The sequence below is a fragment of the Solanum verrucosum genome, unplaced genomic scaffold (genome assembly GCF_900185275.1).
Source record: "Solanum verrucosum unplaced genomic scaffold, falcon-dt-bn FXZP01000276.1, whole genome shotgun sequence".
In the NCBI taxonomy this organism is placed as follows: Eukaryota; Viridiplantae; Streptophyta; class Magnoliopsida; order Solanales; family Solanaceae; genus Solanum; species Solanum verrucosum.
This window is the reverse complement of record NW_026019946.1, coordinates 916,212-930,157: the sequence shown is the minus strand read 5'-3', so window position 1 is coordinate 930,157 and position 13,946 is coordinate 916,212. Positions and strand designations below refer to the sequence as shown.

Sequence of the window (13,946 nt, the reverse complement as noted above, 5' to 3'; positions counted from 1 at the left end):
AGAAATGATCAAGACGTGTGCGCACCAAATCTAGTGCAATCCAACAAATTACATATAAGTGTAGATTGTTTAAAAAAATGATGGTGCCCTTCAATATTGTAATTAGGTAATTATAATAAGGTGTACGTGCCATGTCAAATGATACGTTATAGTAAAGTGAATTCATTGATATGCATGGTGACCAACAATTATTGTTTTTCCTAAGTATAATAGTAATAGTAATAGTAATACTACAATATATATCATAAACTCGATAAATTAGAAAAAAGTTCCAGTGTAAAAAATTATCTAAGTTTTTACCCGAAAACAGAATTTCGTCCACCTTGAGCACTCAAACTCGAAACCTGGGCAGCTCTTCTTGGAGAAGGTCTCTCCAGCTTCGCGTCAAATTTCTTCTCATCTTGCAGTAATGGCTTAGATTCGTAGATATCAGACACCGAATCAATCTCAGGGTTGCAACTCCTCTCCATCTGAATAATTTGATGATCGTCTTCATTATTAGAACCTAAACACGAACCTCCTCCACCTAAGTAAGTAAAATGATCATATATATATAGTTTGTTCTCTCTAACAGCTTAAATCTCATAATCACACAATTTCAATACATACCTAATTCATGTAGACGAAAATCATCTGACCACATAAATGGACTCTTTCCATTGCTAGTATTGTAAGGGCTAGACCTTTTCTTTCCAAGAGACAAGTTATGATCAGTTGTAGTATTGCTCAAGTTCATGAATCCATCAAAGGACGATGAGCGTTCACCCATGCTACTCTGAGCATGAAGATCGATGTGTTCTCCACATATGTTCAAATCTTGGAATGACGAGAAAGTTAGAGGAGGTGTTCCAAATTCTTTAAAGGCAGCTGAAATGTCTGGTATTAATCCTCCTTGATGATTTCCAATACCTTTAAAGGTTCTTGTTGGTAATGCCATGTTTTCTTCTCCACCCAATGTTTGACAAGCTTTTTCTAATATAGTTTGCATGTATTTTCCTTGTGCTTCAATCCTCAATTGAAGGTGTCTCTGTACCTGTACCATGCATGCACACATAATTAAATTCCTAAGTTATACTAATGATATACTATGTCTGTCTATCTCAATTTATGTGGTACGTACCTTTTACTTTTTTAGTCTGTTTTAGAAAGAATGTCACCTTTTCATAATTAGGAATAATTTAACTTTGAAATTCTTCTTTTACCTTTAATGGAATGATTTATAGTCATATATACAAATATACAAGGTTTGTTTTAGGCTATGAATTTCAAATGTCTTTTTTTAAAAAAAAAAAAACTGTGTCAAAATCAAACGATGCTACTTAAATTGAGATGAAGGGAGTAATGGTTGAACCTATTAATTAACTTTAAAATTCAAGATCCAACTCTTGTATCCGGTAATACTAGAGAATTATGAGTCTGGGTTTAAAATAGACACTTTCTAGACACCACAAATCAAAAAGGATCCTCTATTAAAACACAGACCAAAACGGACACTTCACCCACAAATGGACGAACTGTCACAAACGAACGTTAACTTTCGTCCGTTTCACTCCAAAACAAATCACAAATATGTTTCATAAATTAAGACAAATGAAGTAATGATTGAACCTATTAACTTTAAAAATTCAAGATCCACCTCTTGTATGTGGTAATACCAGAAAATTATATCACTTTGATAAAAAATAAAAAAAATTGAAATATATAATTACCTCCAATTGTTCATGCAGCCTTCTCTGCACCTCCATTTGCATCCTAATTCCATCAGATATGTGAAAGTTAATACTGACGCTATTTCATGTATCACATATAATTACCCAACGATAAAATTAAATCTAACACCCCATTGATGACAATTACTTGTATAATCACAAGTTCAATCCAACGGCAAAATCAGAATTTTCATTAATAAATTCAAAATTTAATATGTACATAAGAAAAGTAATTTTTAACCTATATATTTTCGCTACGCCACTAATTAAACCACCCAATCTAATAGAATTAAGCATTTATTAGAAGAAGAATAAAAGAAAAAGAAGATCTCAATATTGTTAAAATTTCTACCTTTCATACTTGGAGGATTTATATTAAAGTTTGATTCACATCACACCCTCTAATACACCTCAAAAAGAATTTGAAACAAGAAAAGAAAAGAAAGGGACTAGTGTAAACACCCTTCAAAGAAACAATTCCTAATAATTATTAAAGTGAAAGCAAACTAAAGGAGCTATAACAAGATGAAATTTAATTTATACTAAAGTTTAAAGGGAAATTAACAAGAAAAAATAACATACTCATTCATATTACGTCCGATCATTCCAGATGAAGATGCTGAATTTCTTTGCAGTTCTAAACTTGTAGCTGCAAGTTAATTAAACATATTAATATACACTTATACAAAAAAAAATTCATCTACAAACACTAAGAATACGAATCAGTAATACCTCTATCGCTATCCTTCACTGAGTGATCATTAAATTCTTTGTGCGGTTGTTTTCCCAGTCTAAATTTCTTCTCATAACAACAACAAAAAAAAAACAATTAGGTTATGAAATGATCAAGATAAAAATATTCAAAGGTAGATCTTGAATTAATCGCGAAGATCAAAATTAAACCTGAAGATGACTCTTGAGATGGTAAAGAGTTAAACCCTTAACACCCATAACTCTCATAATAGTCTTAGGTGTTGCCTCTACACAACCAAAAAAAAAATAAAACATATAAGTTTAAATTTTGAATCGACCTCTGGTGATCATATGAAAAGCTTACATATAGGGTTAGGTAGAGAACGTACTATCAGGTCCACCTAACTGAGTAACAGCATCAACGAAGCGTTCATGAAGCTCAACAGTCCAACGAAGACGAGGTTTTGGATCAGTGGTAAGGACGAGACCGGAATCACCTTGAACACACATGGGTCTATCATGAGAATTCATAGTAGAAGGTTTCTTGGCATGGAACATTCTCTCTTCTTTTTTTTATTTTTTTTTATTTCTTTGATGGTATTTCTTCTTAATGGAATACTATGCTAAAGAGATTCAAGAACAAATGCGATATGCAAATAGAATAGGTTTGGTTTTAATTTGAAGAAGAGAACATGTACCTTTTAGAAAAAAAAAAAAAAAAGTGGACAAACCCTTCAATTAAATAAAGATAAAGTCTATGTTGAGTAAAATTTGTATTATACTTAATAATTAGTCCGTCCCATTTTATATGAGTTAGTTTGACTTGACATGGAGTTTAAGAAAGAAAATAAGACTTTTGAAACTGGTGGTATAAAATAAGTGTTAGGTATTTGTGGGTAAAATGAGCATTTTAAAGATAAATTGTTACTCCCTATGTCCCACTTTATATGACTTATTTTCCTTTTTAATCAGTCTAAAAAAGAATGACACATTTCGATAGTTAGTAGCAATTTAACTTACCAGCAATGATTGTGGTGGAGTGGTAAATACTCCTTTATCCTTAACCTAGAAGTCTCGGGTTTGAGTCTCCTTGATACAGAGCCGCCTTTGTTATGGAGCGCTTTACGGGACTTCCCGGCGCGACATGGGTATCGGACACCGGTTGGAAAACAAGAAAAGAATCTTACTTTAAAATGTTTATTTTACCTTTAATGAAATGATTTCTAACCACACAGATATCTAAAACTTATTTTAGATCACAAATTTTCAAAGTCTTTTTTTTAAAAAACTTCGAATCAAGTCAAACTAACTCATATAAATTGGGATGAATGAAGTACTTAAAAAAGAAAAATTGAATCATATAAACTGGGCAGAGGAAGCAGTAGATTTATAAGTAGCTAGGGAAAAAAGTTGTAAATACTAACATGCAGCTCTACTTTAATTTGGCAAAAGAAAATTAAAGTTCCCCTGGTGTAGATGTGGATGTGTATATAACTAGTTAATTACGGTGTTATTTTTTTGCTTTATTAAAGAAAATTAAAGAGGGACTCGTATAACGTGAGGTGGTATAATTTATTATTAATATGATAGGAGTTAATTAGGATCTGGCCTGGGGTTGAATTCACACTTTTTTTAAATTTTTTTTTTTATTGAAAAGGGACTCTAATAACGTGATGTAGTATAATAATATAAATTATTATAGAAAGTGCTAAATAATCAGAAAATTTGATCAGAATTTGGCCAGAATATTAAAAAAATTATAATATTTTTTTTATTTTAAAATAAACTGATTTTTTTTCCAATTTTTAGTTAAAAAATATTAAAGTTAAAAGGGTAAAAATATTTTAAAATATAAAATAATATAAATAAAATATCATTCTGACTAAATTCTGGTAAAATTTTCTCGCCAAAAAGATTTTTCCAATTATTATACTCATACAATCATAACTAACTTTGCATTTATAGGGATTTGTATTGCTATGATTAAACATAATTCAGAATGTTACCTCGTTGGTTAGTGGTACATTGGAAATTGAAATTAGTTATATTTACTCTGTTCTATTTTATACTCCCTTTGTCCCTAATTATTTATCTACTCTTAAATTGACACATTTATTAAGAAAAAAAAATCAACATAGTGAGTTATCATTTTACCTCTATTAATTATAAATTGGATGAATTAAAAATTTAAAATTTTTAAGAAGTTCTACATTTTTCAAAGTAATTAATTGAGGGTATAATAGGTAAAAAAAATTTGTCATTTATTGATTTGTCAAAATGGACAAGTAATTAGAGACAACTAAAAAAAGAAATGGACAAGTAATTAGGGACAAGGGGAGTATGATGTAGTGTGATTTGATACGAAGTTTTTTTTTTTAAAATGATTTTTGTGTGGATATATAAATCATTTTATTATTAAGAATAAAATGAGTAAAAATTAGTATTTTAAAATTAAATTATTACTAAATATAGAATATATTTTTTAAACGAATTAAAAAGAAAAGTGAATCATATAAATTAAAATAAAAATAATAATTAATTTATATTAGAAATCAAACCGCGGAATATCTAGACAACTTCAAAGGTCAAAAGTTTTATGACCAAAAAAACGTTGAAAATATGAATTGTTTAGTGCTATCACTCGACAGCCATTATTATTGAAAACTAATTTATAAATTGAAGAGAACTTTTTGAAACAAAAATCAGATATTCTCAACAGCCATTTTTATTAAAAACTAATTTATAAATTAATTTAAATGCTTTTTGACTGTAGCATTCGAAAATCCGTAGAATTATTTCGGTTAGACCGTCGAAAATAGAAGATATTTTTTTAAAAAAAATAATATATTTTCTATTGTTTATTCAATCAAAAATATGCACTCTTCCCACAATAAATATATATGATCGAATGCAAATTAAAGTAAATTTAAAATTTTTTAGGACTAAAACTTAAAAGATTTTCATATAAACTGGATAAAAAAATTTAGGGAAATTACTATCTAATAGAAAAACTAAACACAAATGATTGGAGATACTTGTTCCACACTGCCAATGTTTTACTCGTGTAGTTTGTGGCTCGATTTACATGGCACGCTTGATTTGACATAAATATTAAGAAATGAAGAAAAATGTTTAAAATTTATGATCTAAAAACAAATCTTAAATATCTATATAGTTATGAATGATTTCATTATGAGTAAAACATGAATTTTAGAATTAAATTCTTTCTAATCAAAAGAAAAATGACATTATTAATTCTTTTAAAATTGACTAAAAAAAGTGTCACGTAAATTATTAGAGAAAAAATAAATATTTGAGGTAAAATGATTTTGGAACCAAAGTAACTTTTAAGAAGATAAAGTTAAATTAACCGCAGTGACTTTGAATTCGATTTTACCAAGGGTTACCTATCTTATACTGTGAAATATATCTAAAAGTGTTTTTTTTTTTTAAGAAAGAAAGAATAAATATCATAGATATTAAAAGGAATTTAGAAAGTTATGGCATAGTTCCTTTGATATTTGTACTAATTTTTTTTTTAGATATTTAGGAAAAGATATTTGTGGTAGATAATATAATTGTGTGGAATATTTTGAATCTAAATTGATTATCCCTATATAAATATTTCTTTTTTTGGATGACCAACTCTACACAAATATAAATAGGAGTGACCTTGGTCATTTAAATTTTGAATTTATGATTTATTTGCTTTAATAATTTGACTCTTTTTTTTTTCATATCATTCATTTTTTTTAGTTAGAATTGATAAAATATTCTTTTTGTCATACATTTGAATTTTTTTAGTTAGAATTAATAAAATATTCTTTTTGTCATACATTTGAATGATTTTATTAATCTTCTGTTTTCCGAACATGTAGTCCAACAAAATGTGTACTTTTAGCTTTTATAATTAGTTAAATTAAATATTATTAATTGAAAAAAATATATCAATGATTTTTTACAATATTAATTACAAATATATGTTAATTTTAATTTATTGGTAATTTTCAAGAAATAATATGTATCATAGATATCTAATTTAATATTATGTATAAAGGCATATGTTTATACTTGTGCAATTAAAAAAAATACGCTTATAATTACAATATAATTATATTATAACAAATAAACATGTTATCATAGTTGTGTAATTACTATGTCTTATATCAATTTCAATTGTCAGATAACTTTCCGAATAAACTCTTAGTGATTTTCAATTTCAACATTTTGCCTAACATATATATTTCCCATCATAAAATTCAAAAAAAAATTGATACATTATACACAATCTTAAATTTAAGATTATAACTTAAAAGTCTAATTTATTTTCTTAATATCAAAGTAATACAATTGCACATACTTAGCACTGTCATCCTAAACACGTACGCTAAAATATTTTATTTCAAACTTTTTCTTTTTTGTATTTTATTATTATATTATGTATAAACAACTAAAATTTATTTATATTGCAATGTACATATGCTAGTATATTTACACTTCAAAGTTATTTTTTTAGAATCTTCTGTTCTGAATTTTGTACCATATCGATATGTTTTTAAAATTCATTTTTTAATTCTTAGTAAAAACGAATTTAGCGGTTTACCCCCCAAATAGCCAAAACATACCCTTTTGCTCTTCGGATTTTTTTTAAGAGGAAATTTCTCAAATAACCACTATAATAAAATTAATTAGGCTCATTAATTATAGTTTATATATTTACAGGTTGTAGTTATAATTTAAGCTGTTATGGGCGATCTTATTTGTATAATTCGCAGGTATGCTTGTATAATTGAGCTATTTTTGTTTGTATTTGTATAAACTGATTAGTATCAATTGATTTGTATTTATTTTCTGAACTTTAAACAGTTATACAAATTACATTATACAAAAGTTCGTTCGTATTTGTATAAACTGGTTAGTATCAATTCATTTGTATTTATTTTTGTATAAATTCGAAAAAATGAATTTATAGAAACAAAAACATCTGAACTTTAAACAGTTATACAAATTATATTATACAAACGTACACACTTATACAAACTGAAAAAGTGGGTGACGTAATTATAACTGAATATTGATGGCGAGTGGTAATTAATGAAAATCATATAGCTATAATAACTAATTAACTAGTATATGTTTGTTTAACCGCGTAATTTCCTTTTTTTAAACATTGGTTTACATTATTTATATGAATAATGGTGTAAAGATTATTTACACTATTAACATAATATAATTTTTGTAACATGTTAATTATTGCGTATAATATTTCACTAAAATCATCAATCAAAGCGTTATTTATTTAGTATTCTTATTTATATAGCGCATATTAACTATTTTCTTTGTCTCAATTTATATGATTTCAATAAAAATGTTATCTGTCCATAATTAAAAAAAGTAATTTTTAAATTTCATTTTTATACTTAATGAAATGACCTATAGTCATATTTAGATCACAAATATCAAATTTTACATCAAATGTCGATTGCAAGGATTGGTGCTTGGATTCATTGGTAATTAAGGTGGCTAACCAACAGAAATTCTAAAGCAGTTACAGACTGTGCAGCTTTTCTTTCTAGCCTCAAACTTCTTTCTTTGTTAGGTTTTTATTTTATTTTATTTATTTATAAGTTGTAGTAGTAATGCTTTTCTTGGGAGTTTCAAAACTCTACACTCTCATAAGCTTTTGTGGAATAGAAGATTGTCGACTCAATTCCCCTTTTAACTCTATTTATTACCCTAGCTAGCTTTTGCATGCATGTTTATTCAAAACAAAACTAATATAACTACTTACTTCCCATGCACTTTTAATCATTGAACATTTATTTAATAACTTCTTTAGTACTTTACATATATATATATATATATATATATATATATATATATATATATATACATCTACTCTACCTATAATCTATTTTTTACCTATACATACACCACTTATTTCTAGCCCAATAAAGTTGAAATTAGTTATATATACTAGTATCAACGTAAGTTTGTGATATAGTGATGAAATTGTTTCACCCTTAATCAGAGGTCTCGAATTTGAGTTTGGGTTCAAAAAAAATTCTGTTGGAAACACTACCATCGAATAGGGGCCTTACAAGCTCCGAACACCGGATGAAAAATAATAATAAAAAAGAGTAATTATGTATACTAGTACTCCAATTTCATGCCCCAAAGATTCTTGAGTTGATAAATTTTGCTTGGATTCCAAACAAGGAAATTAGTAATAATTAACCCGTGAAAGACAAACTTAATTAATTATCCATATAGTTGTAAATTTTATAGATTAGCTAGCGCTAGATTATGCAATCACATATTTTCAATATGGTCATGTAATTAATCACTCTTAGAAATAAAGTGTTTTTCTAACAGTAAACTAGTAAAAAATTTATCCGATAAAATATGATTTTTCCATTCATTTCTCATCAAATCAGCTTATATATGAAAAAATGCATGATGGAAAAAGATTCTCTAAGATTTCGTATAAAAAATAACTTTATTTTTTTCTCACATATTCCATCAAAAAATCTATGAAAATAGCAAATGAATATTTGTCAGAGAGATCAAAATAGTAATTTTTCAACCGTGCATAAGTTCAAGTCTCATAGTAAGTTTGTAACTATTAATTAACCAAATATATTTCTACTTGATAAATAACTATATAATATCTCTAACTATAGTTAAAAAAAAAAAAGTAACCAAATAAATAAGAATGAAAATTAAATAATTTGATATCTTTTTATCTCTACCACTTTCACTTTGTATTCCTCGTGGCCATGCAAATAAGTAACTATAAAATATCTAAAGAAGAAGGTCTCATCTATTCAACCCCACCTCCCAAACGAATATATGCTTTCTTCTTTCACAATCAATTGAAAGATTCTATTCTTCAAATTAAATTTCTTTTTCTCCAAATAAATTACTCATAATTGTTATTACTAATACCTAAAATGAATGTTAATATTCATTATTTACAATCTTTTAAATTAATAAATGAGGAAAATATATTTAAATAATAAAAAGGAAAAGGGGGATATGGATTCTTTACACTTTCATTTTATTTTGTTTCATGAATCAACTGTATTATTCTTGTTTTTTATTTTAAATTGGGTTTGGGACGGGGGGGGGGGGGGGGGGATTCATATTTAAATACATGTGTATTATATATATCAAAAGCACTCAAAAGTTAAAACTCAACTTTTAGTGCTTGCTTATAGTCTGTCTGGAAAACATAAATTATATATTTTATAATATATAGTATAGTAATAAAGAAGAATGAATGATAATTAAAATAATAGTAAGAAATTCGAGGATAAAGGGATTGGATTTAGACAAACTTTCCGGGTGCAATATGTTTGCTTAGATTTCAAGCATCTTTATACTCCTTGAAGGAATTTATTCCCAAAAAATGAATATATTCTTCCTTCTCCGCCCCACCCCCTACCCCTCTTACCTTTCTTTATATGTTTGGAATTTTAGAAAGCTCGAGCTCCCTACTTACCTTTTTTTTTTTCTCTATATGACTCTTCTTAGGTTGAGAGGTTCAAGGTTCTTAACCATATATTACTTACATCCATTCCAATGAATAAATATATATTGCCTCCCAAATTGATCTTGAATCATATTTATATCATGAATACAAATGTTTGAACTATTTAATTGATTTGTTGTAAAGAGTTAACTAGTATTATATATATGGAAAATGGTTTAAAATATTTTTGGACTATCGAAAAGGTATAAATATACTCTTCATTCGTGTATTTTGCTAAAAATATTTATGGTTATGCCTTTTGACTAACAGTCAATATACTGAATTTAATGTTGGTAAAGACTTAAACACTTTTTGTTAATATTAGAACCATCAAATTGGCTTAGTCCATGGGGTCGGCCCAACCCAATCCGTTATTGGAGTCGGGTTGGGATATGATTTTTCAAGCCCATTTAAAACTAGGGCTTATAAGCCCGACTCATATAAGCCCTTAGCTCTTGAGGCTTGATCAGGATCGGGCCGGGGTTGGCCCATGGGCCAAAATTATTTATTTAAGGGTAACTTACAGAAATTTTACTAGTGTATGAGCTAATTACTTAGATGCACGCTATGTTGCAATATTATGAATTTGATCAGATTTTGGTGTATCCAGATACATGCATCTCGGGATATATGAGTTCAAAATTAGGTGTAATTTATTTTGGATACACTATCCATGTGGATTTGCGTGTATCTAGGATACATAGAAAAATCCCACGCTCTCGCCTCCCTCTCATCTCGCTCGCCACTCTCTTATCTCACTTACATATCTGGGATACATCACACCAGATACATGTATCTCGCGTATTTAGTATCCTAGATACATGCTAATCACACTCGATTTTTTGGTAGTGTTATTGAAACAACACCACTATCTGCCATATTTGATTTGAAAATCTTCTCATTTTCTTGATGTTACAAAATTTTAAGTTTGAAAAGAAAAAAAGATGGGCTAGCCCACCCCGGCCTGCAACCCTTCTAGGGTTGGGTTGGGTAGGACATTTTCAGGCTCTTCCAAATGAAGGGCCGGTCCGCCCCAGCCCATAAAATTTCTTGACCCATGAGGCTTGGGCCGCTGGGGATGGGCTAACCTTTTTATACAACTCTAGTTAATATGCATATTTATTGCAGCAAAAAACTGTTTTTGTTATAGTGTATGCAGCGATGGACTTGACTACGATGGGCTACTCTTTCAGGCGCATTATTTTTTTTATTTTTTTTTAAATTATAGACGTTTAGATCAAATTAAAAGGATAGTTTGATAATTAAACTTTTAAGTTAGGAGTCTCACATTTTAATATAATAAAATTCAGGATAATGTCAAATCCAAATGATATTTTCCATTTACATTTATAATTCAGGAAATGACATGTTCCTTTATGGAAGAGAAGCGTCGAAGTAGTCCAAAACATACATGCATCCACCTAAATATTTTGTTCAAAATTACAAAACTTCAATCTTATTTATCTTGAACTTTTCCATGCAAGAAAAATGGATCAAAAACCTAATTTAGTCTTCATTTCATCTATTGATCAATAGTAGATGAATTGGCATCCATCGAAACCTGTTCAAGTTAAGAGAAAACGATTGCATTCAGATGTGCATTCAGATTTAGACGTGTTAATCTTAATGAAAACAAATGAGGTCTTACTAGGATCAACGGTGACAAGTATAGCTGTCCCTCCAAAGTCACAAGTGCCACCAGCCATTTTAGTTCTTTGCCAATAGCTATTAAATGCATAAGATGCATGTGCAAATAAAGTATCAGGTTGATAACATGACCCATTGGGCCGAAGTTGATCACAATCTGCTCCAGATGCACAAGCATAATTCATAGCTTCTTGTATTATTGGATCCGGTACTGACGGCTTCGCCACACACCATAGAGCAATAGCATCTGCGATGTGTGGTGGAGGAGGCACTGCCGGTGGTGGATACACCACCGGCGGTAGGAAATACCCTGTTGGTGGGATAATTGGGACATTATAACTTGGTGGATTAATTGGGACATTATAACTTGGTGGATTAATTGGGACATACCTTGGTGGACTAGGTTCATAATAATAAGGTGGACTAAAAATAGGTTGTGTTGGGCTAGGAACATTTGTGGGAGGATTAGGTGAAACATATTGGGGTGTGTTGGGAATTATTATGGGAGGAAGAAATTGGGGTGGTGGGCTTGGGATTATAATTGGGCCAGATGATGGGCTTGAAGGCTGGTTTATAATTGGGCCATATGATGGGCTTGTAGGTTGGTTTATAATTGGGCCATATGATGGGCTTGGAGGTTGGTTTATAATTGGGCCATATGATGGGCTTGGAGGTTGGTTTATAATTGGGCCAGAATTTCCATTGGCTGGTGGTGGATTGACACAATAAGGTGTTGTTGGGGTATTTGGTATTGGAGGAAGAGAATCATAAGGTGGTAAATTGAAGGGAGAACCAACACCATAGGATGAACCAGCCATAGGTAAATACATGTCAAAATGTTTCAAACCATTGATTTTGATAATTTCTTGTGAACTTTGTGACATTCCACTTAATTTTATAGCATCTGTTTCACATGTACAAGTGCAAAATAATAGAGTAAGTATCATATAGAAGCACTAAGCTGGGATAGATATTTAAACTTGTATAAGATAAGATGAATAAGTAGACAAGTGTCCTACGTGGCGTCTCACACGAATTGTCATGTAGGAGTAGGACATGTGTGTCTATTTGTTCAACTTTATATAAGTTTACGTTTCTATTTATGCATGTCTAAAGTTGAAGACCATAAATGTTATCAGTCTTTGTAAGTCTACACAATATATTGTGTCAAGTGATATAATTAATGTGAGAATACATATTACTGATGATTTTAAATTTTATGCATTGATGATAAAATATAGTACTAACTTGCATAATCATATGACTTATAAAGTAATTATAGATAAATCTATTTACAAAGTAAAAGAGGTTTTTGTTCATCTAATTTATTATTACTAGTGTAGCAAATTTTACAAGTCAACTGTATATAACTCATTACATCTTTGTTATATCATGTTAATTATAAAAAAATATGCAAAAGATATATATCTTATATTCATTATTTTAGTGCGTATATATACGGAATGTGAACAACTTTTTCCGCTATACAGAGAGGATTATACTATACAAATGTAAAATAAATGTTTTTTTTTTTCAAATGTGATGATACAAATAATTGTTAAGGTTAATTTGTCTATTTTTCTTAAATTTCATACCCAATCAAACACTTTCGCTGAAGGAGTAATTGACTTTGTTGGTAAAGAGTAGAATGTACATACCAGTATATATGATGAAGAAAGCTCCAAGACACAAAAGAAGGCTTAAAACGTATAGCATATTGGAGTGACAATGAACTGATATTTTCATGAATATTTCCGCTGGAGAAAATAAATATATTAATCGTTATTTTTTTAAGGAGCGTATCAGATTCAAACGTGATAAGTAAAAGTGAACGGAGAAAGTAATATATACTACTAATTAGTCTGAAAGATTAGATTCTTTGATTTCCTTGGGGGTTATGTGTGCTTGAAGAAATGCACAAACAATATATGAGGAAAGTGCAATGTGATCATTATTCTAATCAGTGTATTATTTCTTCATTATTTTTTTGTTAATTAGTTTCTCCACATGTGTGTATGTCAAGTCACACAGTAAATAATTTGTAAGTCACTGTTAATATTATTAATCTAAAAATTTAAAAATAATTATACACTAAATTAAGAAAAAAAATACAATTTATTTTGTGAATGATCAAAGTGATCTATCATATGGTGATTTGATTGATGGTGTCAAGCTAATTAGTATAGTCTGAACTTACGAAGATGAATAATAGGCAAATTAATTAGATATATGATTCTTTTACTTTTTACTTTAATTTATGAAGTAGAAACATGTAATATCATAAAAATAATTTTTAGCGGTAATAATATGTACATTAATAAAGAGTGTTAAAATCTTACCGACATTAGTTGATTTTCATTGAA

At 28.9% G+C, this 13,946-nt stretch overlaps 2 protein-coding genes across 2 annotated transcripts; both read right to left on the bottom strand.

The window, feature by feature from the left end:
* Nucleotides 1-237: 237 nt before the first annotated feature.
* On the bottom strand, nucleotides 238-3,007 carry LOC125810284 (myb family transcription factor IPN2). Its single transcript, XM_049489794.1, has 7 exons — nucleotides 2,792-3,007; nucleotides 2,613-2,689; nucleotides 2,442-2,508; nucleotides 2,292-2,358; nucleotides 1,710-1,752; nucleotides 610-1,033; nucleotides 238-526 (listed from the first exon to the last, which is right to left on the bottom strand). Exons 1-7 carry the CDS (start codon nucleotides 2,958-2,960, stop codon nucleotides 297-299), a joined length of 1,077 nt encoding a protein of 358 aa, XP_049345751.1. The 5' UTR covers nucleotides 2,961-3,007; the 3' UTR covers nucleotides 238-296.
* Nucleotides 3,008-11,345: 8,338 nt separating this feature from the next.
* Nucleotides 11,346-13,329, bottom strand: LOC125810293 (proline-rich extensin-like protein EPR1). The gene is made up of 3 exons (XM_049489804.1): nucleotides 13,242-13,329; nucleotides 11,585-12,487; nucleotides 11,346-11,497 (listed from the first exon to the last, which is right to left on the bottom strand). Exons 1-3 carry the CDS (start codon nucleotides 13,327-13,329, stop codon nucleotides 11,466-11,468), a joined length of 1,023 nt encoding a protein of 340 aa, XP_049345761.1. The 3' UTR covers nucleotides 11,346-11,465.
* Nucleotides 13,330-13,946: the final 617 nt, after the last annotated feature.